The 22,832-nt window shown below is 41.0% G+C and overlaps 1 protein-coding gene across 4 annotated transcripts in view; it reads right to left on the minus strand.

The window, feature by feature from the left end:
- The window catches only part of PCDH15 (protocadherin related 15), a gene marked incomplete at its 3' end in the record, with an annotated part of 380,126 nt that extends 357,780 nt beyond the window's left edge, over positions 1-22,346 (minus strand). For all 4 annotated transcript variants that reach the window (XM_082002568.1, XM_082002565.1, XM_082002567.1 and 1 more), the window contains exon 1: positions 20,557-22,346. In XM_082002568.1, coding sequence (XP_081858694.1) covers positions 20,557-20,647 — 91 coding nt within the window. In that variant the 5' untranslated portion in view covers positions 20,648-22,346. The remainder of the gene's footprint in view (positions 1-20,556) is intronic.
- Between the last annotated feature and the right edge of the window lie 486 nt (positions 22,347-22,832).

Below are 22,832 nucleotides of genomic sequence, written 5' to 3' on the forward strand. Positions count from 1 at the left end.
CTTGAAGTAAGACAGACACCGTGCTTTGGTTTTGAAAGCAGAAAGGTTTAGCTATTTCAAGTAGAAGACATTGTATCCAACATTAGAGACCAAAAAAAGCCCAAGAAGGCCATAAAAGCAGCCAAAATCTGTTTTTAAAGCATATTTCCAAGCAGACATTTAGTAGCAGAACACAGGAAATAGCAAGTAATGAACTTACTACTTAGAATCAAGTTCCTGTGGCTTCCTACAGTTAATTTATTTTGCATATAAAATGTGCATGTTGACACACATTCACAGATGCACAAATTAATTAGTCAAGGATCTGGAAACTGCTGCCCCAACAGCCTGGGTGAAAATGCACAGAGTTGTGAGCGGAAAGTAGGTTCCCAAGACACAGATAGAAGGTCCTTTGCCCAAAAAAAAAAAAAAAAAAAAAAAAGGTTAAGCCTTCTAAGACATCACGCAACTCTTGCGTGCCACCTGAGTCATATCCATTTGCACGTTCCTCATCCACGAAAAATGCAAAGTAATAAGACTTCGCAGAAAGTGTCATCCTTTGAAGTATCTGTTCAATAAATGATGGTCCAATGGATTCAATAATTGAAGACTGAACTGCTTTCAACCCATCACAGACCTAGCCTGTGTCTAAACAGCCTGAACCCGAGTTAATTATGAAAGCAATAAGGAATTTAACATTGAATAGCTACAAAGAGTTATTTGTTTTTCTTCTAGTTAGATGTACAACTTTTGATACCTATTTTGTTGAGCAAAAGATGACACATTCAGTTTTGTAATTAAAACTGTTCCCATCTACAGTGACAATCATACCCGTTCTTATACAAGCTCTACTTGGTCTTCCTGGTCCCAGAATTTATTATTTACATTTTCAGGTAAATCCACAGAACGTCTCCCAGTTCTAAACACAATTTGACTGAAAAAACAGAGAACAGGGGGAAATACAAAGCTTATGTGCAAAGTCAGTACTTTCATCAATGTTTCTTCAGAATGTATTTTAGAAAGACCCTTTCTGTGAAAAATACAAAGGTGTAATTTATGCCTCTTTTTTTGAAGCATCTATTTAATGAGGAAACTACAATCTGAGATGAAAGAACTTACCTAGGGCATCATCTCTTGCTCCTGGCCAGAATTTCCTTATACCTGTGTTTGGAAAGCCTGGGCACTACTAACTCAAAAATGGTCTGGTAAATGCAAAATAGGTACAGCCTTTGTTTGCCTTTGAACCAATTTAAGATTTATTTTAATAAATTTAAGGTTTCGGGTATCTCCCCTGTAAAGCAACTACGTGAGGAAAGAAGTATGGGATGAGACAAAGTACCGTTTGACTCAGCACCCTTCAGCAGACAGTGGTCGCTAGCACCCATCTGGAGAGGATTCCCAAAATGTGCCAAGCACCCCCAAACACAGTGTTAACACCAAGCAAAGCAGCCAACGCCGGTGCATGCGCTCTCCAAGCTCTAAACACTAAAAGACTTTTTCCAGAAACATATACGCTTTAGACAGGACAATTTTTTTGTGTGTGGTTTTTTTTAATAACACTAGTAAAAATCAAGTCAAAGCATGGTACATCTGCTGTCTGAAACCTTTATCTTCAAACAACAGATAAACTGCAAAAAGAGAGTTGATACGTTTCTGCTACATTGAAAAAGACATTTCATATCCCTTACAACATAACTCCAAACCCTCAAAATATTTACTTCTCAGTTTTTACCTACTTAGAAACAGTTTCAAAAATAAACACCTTGCAGGACATACTGACTACCATCAAGATCTCTCTCACTAATGTCTGGGAGAGTTCCAGACATGGGAAAAAAAATCTCTTTTCCTAAAACAGACATGGTGCTGGTACCTTTGTGCTTCCCAAGATATCAAATAGCAAAGAAATATAAAAACAGATAACAAATCTACTGCTCCTGGTACTAATAATGAGTATACTTAAATTAACATAAAATGCAAATTTAACTTCTTATTGCAAAGATTATAAAATTTCAAACAAAGAAGAGGATATTTGATGGCAGAAATCACGATTGATCATCCATTCTTCTAAAGATAGAGCTCTCCCCGGTGTTTTGGCACCTATGAAAAACTACAGGTGCCAAAGCAGTATCAGTTTCTGCCCATCAGTGATCCTTCCTTCCCCTCCAAATACACATGTACACACCGACACTTCTCAAAACAGCATTTGTCTAGAAAAGACAAATATTAGTATGTGTACTTTTTAAGTTAGTCCAATCCAAATGTATATTCAAGGTAAGTTGTACATCAGCAAGGACAGGCAGCAAAGAGAATGTTTTTTCTGAAACTACAAGTTTCAGTATTCAGAAACTATAGTAATAATTTGCACCCACAGGCAGACAGAGGGCCATTAGCAGGAGGGCAGAAGTGATGCCTCCAAACTGAATTTGGTTTTGTCTCTATAGCTGGAAATACAAGGATATATGGGAGCTTTCAAATTCTTCCCATAAGGTTTCCACCAATGAGATAGCATTGAAAATAATCCTGAAGATGAAACAGGAATTGTAGAGGTATTTCTGGGGGTTTTAAATGCATTCTTACCATTTGGTAGCACCAAAAACCTATACCCCCCACAGCCCGTTCAACCCTACGCTTTAATTTTATCTAGCACGCAGGCACTGATAAAGCAGCATACCTGACACAAAAGTACTCGGCTTCTATTCCATATCCAGGCTGACTGTAATGGAGAGGTTCATTAATTTTATATTTAGCCAGATGCACAACCAAAAATAAATCCCAAGCCATCGATTACACTAGAAGAACAAGCAGATAAGGCATTTTCTTTTCATATCTCTAGTACTTCATTATACAAAGGCTCTAATTCAAAACAACTGTAAGAAAACAGTTGAGCACAGGTATGGGTCTTTGTAATTACTATCATCTATGTACGATTGTTTATGTTCTTTAAGTATAAAACAACTTCTTATTTTTTAAAGACTTTGGTTCATTACGGGTTTATTTCTGAATAATGAAGAAAACCATCTTTTATCTGAAGCCATTAGCCCAGTTTATTTTTCCCTGTCAGTATGTTCATAGCTATTTTAATTATCAGGCAACAACAAGTTCACCGATTATACGGCACTGTGCGAAAACCATGCCTGTAAATGTCCAGCTTCATCTCCAGTTTCTATACCGAGCAATTCAAAGACATTTCAAATACAGTAGTCTCCATCACGTTTCTCTGAGCACCCAGAACGTTATTAATAGTCACGCAGAAACTCTCATCACCTGTTAATCACTACCTCCTTAGCAGAATAAAAAGACTAAGGCTTGAAGACAAAACAAAGCAAACCTGCTAAGCCCTTGGAGCTGTGAAACCACCAGCCTGTGCCACTATACCCACTGGTGTTATTAACTAAACAGATAAAATTGTAGATACGAGAAGCAATTGACTTGAGCAGCATCCCAGAGGCAAGCTTCTGTGTCTTCCCGATTAGCTTCATTCAATTATGTCTTCTTAATAGCTCATGTGCTAAAGCCCATTAAACGAAAAATAATATTGCTTCCTGCAGGTTGTGCACTTCAGATCTGAAAGACGGACACCACCAGTGTACCTTTGAGTTACTGCCAGAGAGATTTTGAAGAGCAGTACAGCCCCTCGAACGCGAAGCAGACTGCTATTTTTTGCAGCTGTGGGATCCTCAATCTCCCCGTGAGCTCAGCAACAGAGTATTTCTCATTTTCTTCTAACCTGCTGGTAAACTTTCACTTGAAAACCATTCAAATTCCCCCACCCGCAAATAACCAAAATTTTAGAGTTAAGGTTCACACAGCAGCTCATGACTTGAAGAGCACCAGAAAACAAAACTAATTGTCAGGCTTGTCTTTAGCTTTATGGTCTAAACCTGTAACTAATGCAGCCCAGAAAGTTGAAATACCACCACTTCAGAGAGCTACACTTCATGAATTTTTCAGTTCTCTTCAGTGAACTCAAGTTTCTCCCTCATCATCTGTTCATCTAGGAATTAGTCCAGGGCATTTCCGAACAAAAACTCTCCAATGATCCCAAAGCACATTGCACATGTAGAAGCAGCTGATTTTTGCAGAAGATACTATGCTGTTATGTAGACCATCAAAAAAAGAGTCAGGTTTTGCAGTGGGGTTATTGGAGGGTTTTGGTTGGTTTTCCCTAGAAAGCATACAACTAACTCCAAGCTGATGCTCCTAACCCTATCTCTATCGAGTGAAAGCATCTTCTTCACATACTGTAGCATTACGCTTGGCAGGAATTGCGGATGCCCCCTTTCACTGAAGGGGAATAGATTTCCTACCAGGACAAACATACTCTGTGGGCATCTCATAAGGAACGTATCTTACAGACGTGGCTGTTTAGCGAAGAAGAAACAGTCAACAAAATCTCTATCAACTAAGGCCGCAAAATAATATCTTTGACTCATTCAGCAGTGTCTGCTACTGAAATATATTTAAGGCTATGAAAATTTGCTACAGTTGCATATCTTATATCAGATACATGGCACGTTCAAGTACAAATGATGAAATGATGTACAAGTGCATTTTTTTCTCTCCCTTCTGCCCCGCCCCAAACCAACTAGTAATGGGTCAACGGAACAGACAGCTCACAAAATGTACCCACACACACGAAAAACTTCAAACTTCCTCCTCTCAATTACAAAACAGTACTTACCAAATGAGATGGCATTTACAATACTTAAAAAGAAAATTCATAATATTTTTTCTACTGTAGTGACTCCTGTACTGTAGCCAAACAGGAAAAAGGGCTCACATAAACCTTAAAATGCTTCTCAAAAGGGAAGCATTGCAAATATCTCTCCAGAGCCTCTTAGAAAAAAGGCTCAAATAAACCTTAAAATGCTTCTCAAAAGGGAACAATCGCAAATCTCTCTCCAGAGCCTCTTAACAGAAAATTCCTGACCTGCATTGACGAATACTTCTTCTATTTTTAGCATGAAACACTTTATAAAAAAACTTCAAATTGTTAGGAAGCTAATAAAGAACTGTGCCCAGATGTTTTCAATTAATTTTGCAATAAAAACCGGTAAAGAAGAATTTGGAAGGACCAAAAAAAAAAAACCAACACTGAAGAAAGGGAAACAAAGCTGAAGTTTCTGACTTATGCATCTGAAACTTTGCATACTAAAGAAAACGGACTATAGCAATGGCTCAAAAAGCCCTTTAGCCCCTCTTAGTACAATTCTGAAGCCCAACTTTGGTGAAAATCATAACACAAGCTTGAAGAGACTGTTTTTCACCTTTATATGTCTATAAACCTTGAGATAAAACACCAGATAACATGGAATTACAGGTAATAATATTGATACAAATCTAGTTCTTAATTCTAAAGCAGCCATACTAACGAACATCAGCTACATGGAGCTACTCCCCCAGCTTCTGGTAAGCGGGACTCATTTCATTTTAGAGGGGATTCATTTCTCCGCACTTACTACTGAGTGCCGACAATGCAAGGGCATCAACCGCGCTCAGCACACAACCGCTGATGTCGTGTGAGGCTGTTCACAGAACAGACCAAGACTGCAAGTGAGATTTATCTGGAGCTCCCCAATTTACAGTCAGGGATCCTGCTGTTCATCAATATTATTGCCAAATAAACAGAGAAACAATTTACGGATATTTTTGAAAGGTCTCATTTCCTGCAACTTCATCTAATACTAGTCATTATGGCAGAATCACGTTAAGTATTATAATGATTCACGTGGCAGAATCCCAATCATTTTACAGCGAGGCGGGGAAGTCTGCTGAATCACGAGTTATTTTCAAAGCTGAGTAAAACCTATTGTTTCTATGAAAGGAGACGGGAGAGAACAATATATGATCACTGTAAACTCCTAACAATGTAACACATCAACTGCTCCGTCATCCAGTATCATTATCACCTATACCATGTGGAAGAAAAATAGTCCGCTGTTTTCCTTTGATGTTTCTTCTGAAAGCTTTCAAAAACTTGCTATGTTTTTGGTTGGGGTTTGAGTAATTAGTTTTTGTGCTGTATTATCCATTTGCTACCAAAAAAACCCCAAAAAAGCCCAACTGTTTCTCACAAAACATGACCAGTGTGCGTTGGCCAACTAGTCGCAAACTACCATCTCCAGCAGCATCAGGCAACAACAGAGGCCTTCTCTTAAGCTTGGGCCACGCAGAGGTTTGGATGAAACTTCTAACAAGGGAGGCCCCTAATGGCTTACAACTGCGTGTTCCTCTTCAGGGGCCAACAAATAAGCCTGTTCAAAAAACTCTGTCTAGAAATAAGCCATGAAACTAGTCTCGTGCAAGACTTGCACAGCTGGTCAAGTAATTAAGTCCCGTCCCATTACATATCCTTTAAGTCAGGGAATAACTTGGCAGTAACAGAATTCTGCATAGCTGCTCAAACCAATGACATTCCAAACCAAGCTGGTACCACTAACAGAAAACCCTCCCTGTCAGTATAACTGAGTGAATACAAACAGCTCATTCTAGCAAATGAAGAGGAAAGGTAATCATTTTGGCGATAACTTATTTTTCTCAGCAGATAGTACCACAGAGCAGGACTTGACCTATTTTAAGGGACAAATAAATCAAGTGTTTAACATTGCATCATATTGAAGGCAAAATAATCAGTAGCTTAAAAATCAGTGACTAAAAAAATGGTATTATGGTACAGGATCAAGCAAAACAAACAAAACAAGTAAACTATTTACTGCTCTGCAGTAATATGTTTAAAAATGCCTAACAGTTTGCAACACGTTCAATAGAAACCCCTCTTAGATGTTTCTAAAATTAGAAGCGATAGTATTTGTCGCCACTGAATTCAAAAAAGGAAATGGAAATAGCATTGCAGGTAAACACACTCAAAATCATACCACAACATCCATCCTTCTGCGAAAATCAGCTCTCTAGGGTAATTCGGCCTAGGTCTGTTCAGCCTTCAATTGCAGAGAAATACCATTTATCTATAAAACCAGTTTGAAGTCATAATTTCCCTCCCTTGCTTCTTTTTTCACCTCCTCAGCCCTCCACTTGGCAATCAGGCTTAACTAGGTGCATCACGGTAATTTGACATTATTTAAATATTTGATTTCTGATCATTGTAGCCTACATATAGAAACTATTCGTCTCCACACTAAAGGCTTGCCATGCCTCAGTACACTAATAATTATTGCAATAAAGGACAAACTTTTTCTATTTTTTTTTTAAGCCTAACTCAGTAAGACCCTCAGACTTGTTTTGTTTTTTTACATCCACCTATTGCTTTCTTCTGTTTACTCAAAAGTCTTCCTTTTGCCATCTACAAAGGAACTCTTATTTTTCAACAGAAATTCCCTAGAAGAGATGAGAGAGAGCGTATTTGCCTGGGAGGAAACGCAATGATCATGTCTGTGTGTAAGGGCAAAAATCTTCAAGACAAAAATGTTTCCGAGTCCATTCTGTTTGCTCTATGAAGTTCACATTAAATATTAACATCATAGTCTTCCCTGTTGCAAAAGTCAAAGGCATTTCTTTACCTGACACTACAGGCCAGAGTTACAAACTGCAGTTACTTCAAAAACTACAGCAATATTTGTGGAAAAGGAGGGGAGGGTATTTGGCTTGGGGGTTTTTTGATGGTTGTTTTGGTTTTAGGTTCAAAACCCCAGATGTTTCCTCGCCACAGGCATGTGATGTAAATCCCTAGCAACTGACTGAGTTTACACGAGCTTTAGTCAAGAAAAACACCGTCTATATTTAATGATAGACAACAGCTGAACAGTAATGATCCCCTAATCTGAAAATGATTACTGTAAAATGAGTGCATTAAAATGAGCTGTGAGAGCTCATCCTTTACAATTATTGCCCAAACACATGACTCTGCTCCCACTACAGCAGAGATACTGTCGTCTGGGGCATGAACTCAGACCCTGCAGAAGTTCAGACCTTCTGGAAGTGCTGAAAGACCCAGACCCCTATTTAAAGCCTCCCTAAGTAGGAGTCCATATTTACCAAGTAATCAACAAGAAAGTCAAGATCTCCTCTGAAAAAAGATTACATCCCCCCCAACTTAGTTACAGTACTACATTCCTTTTTCTATACTCACTACCTAAAACTTTGTATTTATTGCTATTGTAATTGGAGGTGTCCTTGCAATAACCCACTGTTCAAGCACATCTTTGCCACATAACAAAACAGAAAACTTACGCTCATTATTGATGCAGTTAAGAGTGCCAGTCCTGATATATAAATTAATTGAACGGAAGCAAAACTGGGCATTTGAAGTGATTCAGAACCAAATCTGTAATTCGTAATGCACAGAACCTGTGCTGTAAAGGACACAGTTTATCAGTCAGTTCTTGTTATGTGAAAATCAAATCATAATAGAATCAAGCCTTGATCAAGCTGAAGTTCCTGAGCCTTGTTTGAAACAGATACTTCCTATCACAGTGTATTTGTCAATATATGACAGTCTCATATAAGCATTCAGAAAATAATTCTTACTGCTGGACTGAGATGAGGAAAAATGAGATGAGAGTTTGGAAAATAATATGACAGGAGAGGGACAGGGATGCATAGGAACAAAAGAAACACGCGGCTTGCCAAGCTAGTGACAAAGTTCAGTGGTAGAACAGGGAACCCCAAAGATAAGGGAAAGGTTATCGTAATGCACAAAAATGGGTATTCACAGAAGACTGAGCATGAAAGAGGATACGCACCAGAAGTCCTAGCCAGCAGGAAGAAAGGAAGTCTGGAGCAAGAGGAAGGAGCAAGTTTCTCCTCATCCCCTGACTTTAAAGGGGCAAATTCAGGGATTCTGGAAACTTACGTTTCTGCTCAGAAAATATCTCTGTGTGTCAATTCATATCTCATCCCATTCCTCACATGTCCTGTGGCTGCAATGAAGTCTACAGCAGAGAGCACTGCAACTCTGGAGTTTCCCAACAGCTCAGACTCCTTGCCCCAGACCTATTGCTGCATCTTAAGAAAACACTTTTAGAAAGGGTTAGTTTCAAAATGAGCTTCGGTAAAGAAAAAAAATACTTGTGCTATGAATACTGTGTTTCTAAGCCAAAATTCCTGGAACCCGTCTATGTCTGCAGGCTACCTATAACCAATCTCAACCCTGAGCAGCTAGAAGCTTCTGTGTTTACCCAAATAGTCTGCTGCAGTCATACTTCTTACTGTACAAAAAGATTACTAGCCTCCCCATCACCACGACACACCCGGGAACTCTCAGTTTCCAAACTATTGCTACATATACAGTATGTCAGTACAAACAAGTCAGCACCACATTTCCAATAAAAACAAAAACCGAGTAGGCAATGCAAATAAATGGTGGACCATGATATGGATAATCTGGCCACTAAATGACATAGGCAGATTTTAAATGCTGTCATTTGTAGTATATCTCTGGTACCCCTTTTTTAAAGTCAGGCTAGTCTAGTTTGATCTAGTTACTACTAGCTCTTCAAAACCAATTTCAAAGTCCGATTTCCTCCAAAGTTACTTTGATAAATAGCCAAGTGAAAATATGTACATTCGTTCTTGTTAAGGGCCTCCTAATAAAGAAATCTGGTCAATTAGTACGAGCTATCTTACTGCTAGATCTAGAGGCCTACTGATCTGCAAACGTGCTTGTGCTTGAGAGAAACCTGCAATAAAATGAAACAAGCAGGATCTGCGGATCCAGCTGGAAGTGTCACAGCAATTCAGCAGGTAATTGAGAGAAAGGTTTACTGGATTAGTGCAGATGGAGTTTATCTTATGGGGAACAGTGTCAGAATACATGGAACTACACACACACAAAAAAAAAATAGAACCAAGGATTGCTTGGAATAGCAGTCCGAAGAATTAAATTGGCAGGTCCTATCTACAGCAAGTAGATTCCGTTTAGATTGAAATTAAGAATGTACATGTATGCAGAAGGGGGACCTTGGCAGATAATTCAAGTCCAGAGGAAGAGATGTCAGTAGAACTAAACCCAGCAGTGCACAGGAAAGGTTGTTGTCTCTATGCTACTTAGAAGAGAGTTGCACATGTGCAAACACGCTTTAGATCAATGCATTGTGCTGGTTTTGGCTGGGGTAGAGTTGATTTTCTTCCTAGTAGCTGGTATGGGGCCATGTTTTGGATTTGTGCTGAAAGCAGCGTTGATAACACAGGGTCGTGTTCGTTATCACTGAGCAGCGCTCAGTCAAGGCCTTTTCTGCCCCTCACCCCACCAGCGAGGAGCCGGGGGGGCACAAGAAGCTGGGAGGGGACACGGCCGGGACAGCTGACCCCCACTGCCCAAAGGGACATCCCGTCCCATACGGCGTCATGCTCAGCACATAAAGCTGGGGGAAGGAGGAAGGGGGGTACATCTGGAGCGATGGCATTTGTCTTCCCAAGTCACTGTTACACACGACGGAGCCCGGCTTTCCTGGAGATGGCTGAACCCCTGCCTGCCCACGGGAAGTGCTGAATGAACTCCTTGTTTTGCCTTGCTTGTGTGCGCCGCTTTTGCTTTCCCTGTTAAACTGTCTTTATCTCAACCCACCAGTTTCCTCATTTTACCCTTCCGATTCTCTCCCCCATCCCACTGGGGCGGGGGAGTGAGCGAGCGGCTGCGTGGGGCTTAGCTGTGAGCTGGGGTTGAACCATGACATGCATGCATGTGTGCAATTATATTCAGAATATTCATGACTGAAGAACTTTACTGCAGAATAAGCACACAGAGCAGTTACAGTATCATCCTCTACACCCAGCAATACACACAAATCCTACCTCATCCCCCTAAAATTAAGGGATAAATCTACCACATCTGAGAAAGCACTGTCCTATTCACACTACATCAGTGCACCGTCTCTCTTGGCTAAAAGGAATTCGTCTCAATGGAAATGGTAAATTTGCTCCTTGAAATCCGGACACGAGACAGAGATCACAAACAGATGCAGTGTTCTAGAAAATCGGACTTCCTTACTCTAATTCTATGTCAAAACACTGACTGAATTGTCAAATGAAGTTACACAAATACATCTCTGCACTCAAGGGTCTTTCAAACGTTACCATTAAAGCACAACAATGACCAGTACAGGGGTTAGCTCTGCTCAGCACACACGCTCTGTGACTATAAACCCACATATGAACGCAGGCACACAACCATCGCTGATTTTTAGGAGCTCAGCCCAGTATCATCAGAGTTATAGTTTATTCTATTCAAGTCCCAAACCCCAAACCACTTTTAGCAAGGGGACACAAGCTGTGCCAGTGCACTTACACAAGGGTTTCTGCTTTCCCTGCACCAGACCTTCCCTTCCCAGATGTGAATCTCACCTTAAGAAAGGGGACCTATCCCTTGGAGAAGCACCAGCTCAGTTTTCACAGCTTTCCCACACCAAGGGATGGCTCAGGTCAGTCACGCCCTAGGTGGCCCAAAGAACATCAATGCTTGCAACCATATAATCCAGGTAATCCAACACACAACCCCTTGTGCGCTGAAGAACAAAGCTGAGCAGAAAGAACTTGGTAGGCCAGTGCCTATAAGAAGAGGCTTTTTCCTAGCTAGATCCCACAATCTGGTTGTTCCAAGGATGCTGGGATCTGGGGTTTGTTCCTTCTCAAAAAGCAGCTTCCTGCCTCATCCATCCCAGCACCATCACAGGGAGCATGCGGGGTACTCAGTCACTTCTGCCAGGAGACTGAGGGCTGAATTTGCACATGAACCTTGTTTCCAATGTCCGTACTTCATAAATTTAACTCATCTCGTGCCAAAGGGAAACTGATCTTCTGCAGACTCAAAGCACTGCTAGTGGCACTCCAAGACATCCCATCAGCTACACTCTGAAGAACTAAACCCATCAGAGGAAGTAATGGCTGAACGACAATTCAAAGCCGCCAAGGACAGCTCTTTTCCCTCTAGGGTCACTGCAGAGCCAGGTACCAGAGCTCCCAACTGAAAGCAGTGACTTTTCATAAAGCAAGCAAGCAAGCAAGCAAGCAAATTACTTGTGTTCTGAAGAACAGAGGCTTTCGCAGGCAGCCCTTAGGCACGCACCTGTTTGCATTTCTCTTTCTTCACTGAACATGTACAATACTGGGCGCAGGGAATGATAAATGGGCTACATGTATTCGAATATGCATTTTCCTGAGTTAATTTCCTGCCCAACAGTAATACATCAAGATCTGAAACTATTTTATTTTTGAAGTAGCATCTTGAAGTGATTTGTGAGGCCCTTTATTTATTCAATTTTTGTAGCATAAGACTCTGTTAGACTAAATAAAAGACAGTAACTAATAGAGAGGGGACCATGCGGCAGAAAAACAGATGAAGGAAATTGTGCCTGAACAATCCTGAGTTGCACAGTGTGTTTTTCACAGGAAAACCCTTATTTAAAATGCAATCTCCCATTCAGGGTAAAGATAAAGACTATTTAAATGGCCATTCTTAAACACCCTAAAAAAAAAAAAATCTGCTTAACCCTTATGAAGTGAAATACATATTTGAGTAAGAAAACCTTCCGATTAGCCTCCATTTTATTTCATTTCAGATGCCAGCTCTAACTAGAAATGGACTTAATCTCAAGTAGTTCAACACTTTTTAGGTGTTCAAGTTGGCAAGAGATGTTTCTTCCTGCCTGGCCCACATACCTTGCAAAGTCTGAGTTTCAATTTAAGAATCCTGCCAGGATACAGTTTTACATTATGCCCAACCTGGAAGCTGCTGTTAAGCCCTTCCAGACCTGGTAGCGCCGTCCCCTGCTACAGATCTAGCAAGTTACGCAGCTGTAGGGTGAGTCGCCTCAGCTTACTGAGCCAATGGAAAATAAACCCAGCAAGCTCTAGTTGCTCATGTAGTTGTTTGGTTTTGGAGGGGTATTTTATGCGCAAAAGGAGTCAGGAGTACAAGTTTCTGTTCTTTCAATACAGAGACCAAAGTCCTTGATGTTAATCTAAACAAGGCCTGCCTTTAGTCTACTTTTAAACTAACCATCCCCACGTATCCTTCTCTCAGTTGCAGTGGGAAAGACAGCAGCAGGGTGGTGCAGGAGGAGGTAACTCTCAAGCAGCTCCTTTAGCACAGCCAGGCAGATGGTGGGGCTCACCTGGCAATCTGCTACCTTGGGCAGCTGCCCACACAGCCAACTTGGCATCCAAGGTAAAGAAAAGGAAGCAAGTGCTTAACATTCAACATAACCCTAATGCATATGCCATGAGGTGGGGTATTTTCAATACCTAGCAATGACAGTTTTCCACCAAACCCCACTGAAGGATTCAGTGATTCCCACTGCCGGATAACGAAAATTGCTTCTACAAATACATTAACAACAAAAAGAGAGGCAAGGAGAATCTCCATTCCTTACTGGATATGGCAGGGAACATTGTCTCCAAGGATGAGGAAGAGGCTGAAGAACTTAATGCCTTCTTTGCCTCAGTCTTTAATACCCAGTCCAGGTATCCACAGGGTATTCAGCCCCCTGAGCTGGAAGATGGGGATGGAGAGCACAATAACCCCCCCCATAACCCAGGAGGAAGCAGTTAAGGACCTGTTAAGCTACCTGGACACCTACAAGTCTATGGGGCCTGATGGGATCCACCTGAGAGTATTGAGGGAGCTGGCAGAGGAGCTTGCCAAGCCACTCTCCATCATTTATCAGCAGTCCTGGTTAACAGGGGAGGTCCCAGACGACTGGAGGCTTGCCAGTGTGACACCCATCTACAAGAAAGGCCGGAAGGAGGATCCTGGGAACTGCAGGCCTGTCAGCCTGACCTCTGTACCGGGGAAGATCATGGAGCGGTTCATCTTGAGAGCGCTCACAGGGCATGTGCAGGACAACCAAGGGATCAGGCCCAGCCAGCATGGGTTCATGAAAGGCAGGTCCTGCTTGACCAACCTGATCTCCTTCTATGACCAGGTGACCCGCCTAGTGGATGAGGGAAAGGCTGTGGATGTTGTCTACCTGGACTGTAGTAAAGCCTTTGACAGCGTCTCCCACAGCATTCTCCTGGAGAAACTGGCGGCTCGTGGCTTAGACTGGTGCACTCTTTGCTGGGTAAAGAACTGGCTGGACGGCCGAGCCCAAGAGTTGTGGTGAATGGCATTAAATCCGGCTGGCGGCCGCTCACAAGCAGTGTTCCCCAGGGCTCGGTTCTGGGGCCGGTCTTGTTCAGTGTCTTTATGGATGATCTGGATGAGGGAATCAAGTGCTCCCTCAGTAAGTTTGCAGATGACATCAAGTTGGGTGGGAGTGTTGATCTGCTGGAGGGCAGGAGGGCTCTGCAGAGGGATCTGGACAGGCTGGATCGATGGGCAGAGGTCAACTGTATGAGGTTTAATAAGGCCAAGTGCAGGGTCCTGCACTTGGGTCACAACAACCCCACGCAACGCTACAGGCTTGGGGACGAGTGGCTGGAGAGCTGCCCGGCGGAAAAGGCTGAACATGAGCCAGCAGTGTGCCCAGGTGGCCAAGAAGGTGTTGGGTCTCTTCTCCCAACTAACTAGTGATAGGACGAGAGGAAATGTACTCAAGTTGCTCCAGGGGAGGTTTAGATTGGAGATTAGGAAGAAATTCTTCACCAAGAGAGTGGTCAAGCATTGGAACAGGCTGCCCAGGGAGGTGGTGGAGTCACCATCACTGGAGGTGTTCAAAAAACGTGTGGACATGGAGCTTCAGGACATGGTTTAGTGGGCATGGTGGTGTTGGGTTAACAGTTGGACTTGATGATCTTGAAGGTCCTTTACAACCTTAGTGATTCTGTGAAGTCAGTCATTTCCTCAGTTTCTCCGAGACAGATGTTTTTTCTCAGTTTCTCCCAGATATGTTCTATGCCAGACAAGTCTATAGTACCCCCACAAAACCAGTCCATGTTGATTCAGCCCTTTGAGGGCCTTCATTAGCTTGAGGACAAAAAGCAATATTTACTCTCTTACATTTCAACCAAAATGAAAGTATGTTTGTTTTTTTCCTCCATCTACATGGTAAGTTAGACTGCAATGAAAACGCTAACATACATTCCTTCAAGCTTCTCAACCATAAAATCTTCATCTGGCAGAGGTACTCCTGCTAGCAAGTCCTACACTACGAGAAATGATCCAACTACTAGGTTAGAATTAAACAAAAGCCACTGACCTGTCAGTGACAGATCCATACTGCACAGTGCAGGTGCTAATGGCACACCTCCTGTTCAACAGGCTAGAGTAGTCAAAAGTAAAGAAATGAGTCTGAAACTAGAAAATTAGAAAACAACATCATACTACTTAGCTGCCAAGTCCAAATTCACCCATACATTTGGAAAAAAAAAACAAAACAAAACCTCATTCCTACTTCACCATGTATTACAACGTAAGTACTGGTTCTATACCAAATGCAAGTGGAATTCAAGCACTGACGTTTTCAGATGTTACATGATAGGGTGGTGTAACAAGCCCCTCCTGCCTCTCAAGAACTCCCCAAAACAAAATACAAATTTGTAGCTGCATTACAAGATAACGTAAGGACCAAGACTGTCTCATCTCCAAGTGTATTGAAGATTGTTGTCAGTATTCTTGTTTTACAACTAAAAATCTTCAAGTGAAACATAAGGGACTTCTCAAACCTTCCACTCATTTGTGTATAAAAAAAGGCAAACCAAGTCAACTCAGACTAAAAGCAGTCCCAAGAAATTACTATCTTCAAAAATCCTTCAAAGATGCCATTATATTAAACAGATCACCACAACTAACAATCCCGTTAAACACTTCTGAAAATCCTAGCAACAGAATCATCGCAACTTTTGTCAGTGGAATTTCAGGTTCGCTTTTGGTTTTCAAACAGCTATCAGGATTATTTTTGCCTTTTGTCTTTTAAAAGTGAAGAATAAATTACTGATACCCCCAAGTTCACAGCTACATCCTTCATGACAGGTATATACTAAGTCTAAATGCTGAAGACTATGAAATCTGTTAATCGTCAAATGATCGATTTTGCTGGATTGGTTTGGTGTGGCATGGAAGTGCACACAGACAGCTTTTAAATTCAGCAGCCTTCCCTACTGACCAAAAGATTGCTGCTGAACTGTTTATCCTAGTCACATACATTGAAATAAAAAGAAGAGAGAGCGCACGTGCAAAAGGAAGAAGAAACAAGAGCATGCTGGAAAGAGCGCAAAAGAAGAGCAAGGGAAAGGAGGAAGAAAAAAGAAGGGAAAAAAGGAAGAAATTGGATCCTGGGTTTCCACCTTCCTCCTCACTGCTGCTTTTAGCTTGACAGTTTGCCTCTGAGTTTAATAGAGCGGGACTGTAACAGAGACTGTAGCTGAGCTAATTTCACATATTGCAAGGCTGTAATTGACGTTTCTACTTTTACTTAAGCTAAAATATTTCAGGGGGCTGGGGGGGGGGGGAATCTTTGAAGCATTTCTCCTGCTTGGAAAAGAGCCAACTAGGGGCAGCAGAAATTGAAACACCGTATTTCTTTCTTTAAAAAGCTACAAGAAAACAAACAAAAGTACATAAACACACACATTACCATCCAGCCCCAGTCTTACATTTATTCTGACGTACACCACATGATTGAGCAAAAGAATAATACAAAGAAGTCACTGGAAGAAAGCATGGAATGGGTTCATCAACAGTACACTGAGACTAATGTGATAACTCGCTGACAAAAGAATTTGAGTTTTAATATTTGGGGGGGGGGGGGGATGGGGGGGGAGGTTGTTTTTTAATGCAAGTAGATGTAAAGTATTTGCAATTCATCAGTAGATTTTACATACTCCCCACAGGAAATGAGTAAGCTGGAAAGGATGGATTAATGCGAAAACTTTAAGTACCACCTGAAGTGAGCTGGCCAAAATGGGATAACAAGGAAACTTAGTTCAGATGGGTGCGTTATCCCAAAAGGTGATAAGAGTTCTCTGCAAATAAGTAGTAACATATGGCTGAAATTTCAGCTCACTGAGAACCTGGAACCAGAAATGCAGAACAGATTTATTAGTGGCACAAATGGAAACAAAACTGGACCAGAAATTTGAGGTTCCTTTGCATGTCACTTAAACACCACTGACAAAAACATTGGTACAAAAAATAAACAACCCCTTAAGGCCCGTGCTTATTAGTTAAAGAGCACAACCACCAGCCACCAACGCACAAAATATGCTTTACTGAGTGAAATGGCTCCAACAGAGACAGCAAAGCATGGCTGGCGGCATAAAGAACTGTCAGGATGTCACCTGGGCACAACACAGAAATGCCAGCAACGACGTCCAAGAATTCAGCCAGAAGAGGGACACAGCGGCAGTATTGGGATCGATCACGAGGGGAAGGAGAACATGCTTGGCAAGGGCAGTCTACAGAGACGTGTTTGTTTAATTTAGGGAGCAAAAATCGGAAGGGAGAATTATTGCTCTCTAAACGTTTCCTTGCATGCAACTAATATGCACAGCTACAACCATGAAAACAGATTTTTTGCATGCTAGATGCAAAGAAATAGGTTACGATTTCTGCAGTAATTGATTTTTCCTGTTTGTATTCATGATTGTTCTGCTGTTAAAATAACTACACCATTTTTAAATTGCAACTGCTAAAAGAGTGGATCTTTTGTGTGTTATATGTTACTTGACAAATTTTGTTATTGAAAATTAGAACAACTCTACCGGTCCCAAGCATGCCAAAGTACTTCTCTGTAACGTTGTAAGTACAAAACACAATTTCCTATTTAGCTGCAAGAAATATATTTCCAAGTAATCATTTTTATAAGCATCTCCTCAGCAGCTGGATGGCATTTGGTGAGTAACCAGTACCCCACACCCTGGCTCAAATTAACTTCCATATAATTTTTTCTCTACTATAACATTGTTATTTATATAAAGTAACTTAAAAGATATTAGAAGTACTTTTTGCTGAATTTCCCCTTTCCTGAATATGGGGCAGGGGGGGAAATCAATTCATTCTCAAGTTTGTATCAGGGTGCTTCATGTTCCTCAAGTAACAGCATTTCTGATCCTTCCTCCCAGTAAAGTACCGATACTCTAGGCTATATGTGTTAAATTCACATTCACTGAAAAGCAAAGCCCCCTTTCTTCAGACTATGTAAGAAATCATCATCATTAAGGATAAAAGCAATTTTGGGTTCTGTGCTAAAAAAAATGGCATGAGCCAGGACAAAACAAACAACCAAACAACCCAACCAAAATCCAAAACAAAATAAAAACGAATTAAAAAACCCAAATACAAAACAAAACAAACAAAAGCCACAAAAAACCCCAGGAGAATATCATGATGTGGCCACACTAGCAGGAATCACTGTAAACTCGTCTGAAACACTGGCTTAGATAGAAAACAAAGAATTTCAAGAATCTAAGTTAACGCACTAAAAGAAAGTCTGTAAAACCCCGATACTATCTGAATACTGTCTCCAAACTTGTGGCTATTTGGAGTGGATATATTGCTAAGTCATCCACAAGATTTTGACCTGACTTAAAAATACTTTGTGTTTTCAGGTCTTCTTCATTTCCTAGTGACACAAATAAAACTTTTATTGGCAAGTTTTCATAGAATTATTGCAAGCATTCTATATAAGAAGCAAATAAAAAGTCAAACTGGTGCCAGGCAATTTAAAAACCAAAAATCAATCTAGTTAGCCGAGTTTGTGCTGCCATTGCTGTCTGTCAGTGATGCAATTTTCACCTGCTCGCAAGAACTCCTGACAGAGTTGCACAGACTCCCTCCTACCACACCAGGCAATACACAGTTGGATGAACAACAGATCACTAACCTATGTCTTTACAGCCTTTTTAAGTAAGGAAGTTGCTGTATGTTTTCAGTCACATAGTCATTAACGAACAATAGATTTATACAGGACTGTGGACAATATCTTCCCCTTCCTCTAAATCACCTGTAACAAAAAGGTACGACCTGCATACTTTTTGAGATAGGCACATTAATGAACATAGAAAAAATTGTCAAATAAAAAGTAGAAAGGAACAAAAATTGAAACCTGAGGAATCTGTTTTCCTGTTCTGAAATATCAAACTGCCTACTACTATACTTTCTGGAGCGTCTGTGCCATGTGTTTCGCATGCTTCAGCATCGTTCAAGCCTAACTAGAAATCGATATTCAACTGAAATTCACAATATTATTTTGATCAAAGATGCCTTTTCGATGACTGTTATGACGTTGCCTATGTGAGTACAAACAAGATCACAGTAAAAAGTATGGCTTTGTATTTTCAGCCTACCATGAATGCTCTTTTGTTTCATGACGCCAGAACAGATATAGCCCAGCGCAGTCCCTGTCGTCCTGCTTCCCTCCCCTCCCATCACCTTACTCCCACCACTCTTCAGCGTCCACCGCCTCCCGTGCTGCTGAACGTGCCAGGGAAGATCCCGCTGCCACGGGGCCTCTCCTCCCTCAAATCTAGCATTTTGCTGCCCAAAGAGCACTTGACAACCATCACCAAGTTCAACGTTGCAGAACGTAACGGCCCCACTCCTCCGCTATAATAAATGATTAAAAAGCAAGCTAATTGCATCCAAGCATAGATCAAACATCTGAAATATGAGCAGCTCATACACTTCATTTCAGTGTCAAGAATGACAGCTATAATGACAGTGTGTAAAAACGGATAAAATGAAATTAGTTCTCTTGTATATCGTGGACATCAAATACAATGTAGGGTTGGGCTGGGGGATGGAAGGGAATAAAAGGACATTTGGGGAACAATTAATAGAGCAAGAAAAGTGTACTTTCTACTTAGTAACAAAAAAAACTAAGCAAAATTCAAGGAGGATCAAATACCTCTCACAAAAGCAAAACTACTGTACTTTGTAACTGCCAAAATAGAGTTATCTAAAAGAAAATCCAGTTGCAAGAGTAAGTCATAAGTATGTACTATTACAGCTTACCTACACGGAAGGCATAAGTGCCACTTATAATAAGCAACTTCATTACAGACATTCTGAAACACTGATCAGTTTTAACTTATCCCCCTCAATAGAGTATTTAAGAAAAACAAGTCTGTCAAACTCAATTCTTCAACTTTTTTAAATTGTTCAACAGAATAAATCGTAATCTTTTACCTAAGTCTGTAATTTTTTACTACTATAGATAATTAGCAGAACCCATTTCTGGCATCTCTTAATTAAAATTCGACAAAGATGCGGCAAGGATGAACGTGAGCTACTAGTGCCACGTGTCAGGATTTCTGAACTATTGTTTCTCTAGAAGACCCTCATTGTGGATCTTTTCTCAAATTCTGTGTTATGTGTACGGCCCATTAACAATTCTCTCTCACAGTCGTGTTCCGAGAGCTGTTAACTGTCAATTTACAAATAAAGCAAGGTAAGGTATTTGTTCAGTGAATAAGAGGAAACAGATTTTAATGCTAGAGTCCAATACTGAATAATCGTAACTTAAGAATTTTATCTTGCCTGGTAAATCAACAGCCTTGTAAAACAATCACTGGCAGATGCTTAAAATCATGAAACATACCCACATCTATCTATATTTAACCCCTCCTTCCTACCATGCATCAAACTACTTTTTCAAGTAATAATTTTAGGGGGGAGAAATTAAAATGAAGTCACAGAATCATCCCACCCCTCCCACAGCTACGCCCCCACGGCAAAAACCTTACCTTCATCATTCTGGGCCAAACAACCTGCTAAGATAGTAGCAACTGCAATCCCTACAGCTAACCATTTCCAGAGACAAAACCGCTGTAACATTTTTGTCAAACTTCACTCAAGGCAGATCTGAAAAAGAAAGATTTGATACATGCATTAGTCAATCAACCTACACAAAGGTGCGTGGTCAAAAACTATTTCATGGGTAACTACATCCGTGTAACTACATGGGGTATATAGAGACTGTAAGAGTGCAACGCTGTTTCTCTTAAAGCAAGCAAAATTAATCCCATTGGCATCAATACATACATATGTACTCATTCATTTGATAATCATGTACGCACAGGCCTCCAAGTAAAGAAAATGCACGTTTCTTGCTTAAGTCAAGTCTAATTTACGTAACTCCATACAATAAAGTATTTATATTATCCTTCCTCCTTCAGCCTTATACTTTAAACCACTTCGGAGAAGCGACCGCACCAGAGAAATAAGTTTGGCTTATTACAACTGCAAAAGTCAGCAGGGACCCAGCAGTTAAAGCCACCACCCAGCAGAACCTCCCCCAGGAATAACATGACCCAACCCCATAGACGGCCTTCTTTAATGAGACAGACTGTTGCTTCATGCCCAGCAAAGGAGAAAAAGCAAACAAAAACCTCCACATGTACAAAAAATAAAAAATAAACACGAGAATAAACTGGCCAAGATACATCTGGATGAACTCCAGAGCATATTTAGAGTGAGGAACGTTAGGAAGTTATCTCAAACTCTGTTTTATGGCTCCAATAAAGAGAATTAGCATATTTCTGGAGCCCAGAGCTGAATTATTTAAAAATATTCCTTCACATTTAAAAACATTGTGACAAATACAATGGACTTCCTAGCAACAGAAGCATGAAAGGGAGAGAGACTTACAGCAGTATAAAAACAAGCTATTGTATAAAAAGGGTTTAAGTGCTGTCGATTTTCCCAGGCAAAGCACTTGACTCAGATTTCATTGCCACTTTCTGCTTGTAACCCCATCGCGGTTACAAAACTGCCGCACTTCATTCCCAGTCAGACAGACTATTACCCCCCACCTAACAGCCTCAGCATTACCCCCACCCGATCCTCTGTCAGCCAGACCTTCGTGAAGATACGCCATCATCTTCCTTCCACAAACCGAGCTTACAGAAAACACAAAGGCACAGACTGCATCTAATTCACACAACGCACAAAAGATAAACGTATCTACTTAGGGCATAAAAACCTCTTTTCAGATCACTCTCAAGAGTTATCTGAGCCACAAGGAAGCAGGGTTTCCACTAACAAGAAACAGGCAATAGTTTCATTAAGTACTGCACAAGCCAAGAATCTCACCAAGATCTGAACTTATTCCAAATAGTACCATCTTGCAAAAATTTTGGTTAATATGAAGGGGGGGGAAAAAAAAAAAAGAAAGAGCGAGAGACCAAAATGAGTGTCAAGAATTTCGGAGGAAAAACTGTTGGCTTTTTTTTTCAAATGCATAAAGAAAGCAAGCAGTGAAATTTAATAAACTAGATTAAGTGGCCCATATTCACTTAAATATTTAAAGTTCCTAGGTGGTTGGCAGTGTATATAGTTAGCCTGCTTCCAGGGCAACTCACACTGGTGGGACCTATTAGCCCCCCTTACACAGCAAGCAGAGCTCCTTTTTTTCTTTGCAAAGACATGGACCACAGTTGCCTTTTTGCCTTTCAGTGGATTTTAGTACCAACATTCACTATTCCAAACAACGCTGTAAAAATAAAGGGGACTAGCAGAACCGTTTAAAATCCTATGCCACACGTACCACTCCACTTCTCGTTTGGGGGGTTAGAGATAGAGAGAGGCTTTTCCAATCTCCACCTTCATTCCGGTACGACTCTTCCCGCCCCATCCAGCAGCAGGAGGTCACTGCAGGCAGTTAGTTGCAATAAGCAGAAATTTCAGAAAGAACTTAGATATTATGCATCAAACAAGGAGGCAGCCTCTGTCTATTTGAAACAGCAGTACAAACCTCGTGGGACTGTTCATTTTCCTTCCAGCTAGACAAACGTCACTCTTGACAAAACAGCTCAAGGTTACAGGGATTAATGAATTCAAGCCGTGCAATAGCATTTGTGAACCATACAAAAGCACCCACCTTCCTTCTCTCACCTTCTTCTCTTCCACTGGCACTTCTACAACAGTTTCTGCCCCTACCTCCAGCAGAGACAGCTCACATGAGAATTTCAGACCCTTCCTAAAGGGCCTATTATTCCTATACATGTGAGGAGACCAGAAC

Source organism: Phaethon aethereus, assembly GCF_964289735.1.
Source record: "Phaethon aethereus genome assembly, chromosome: 7".
NCBI lineage: Eukaryota > Metazoa > Chordata > Aves > Phaethontiformes > Phaethontidae > Phaethon > Phaethon aethereus.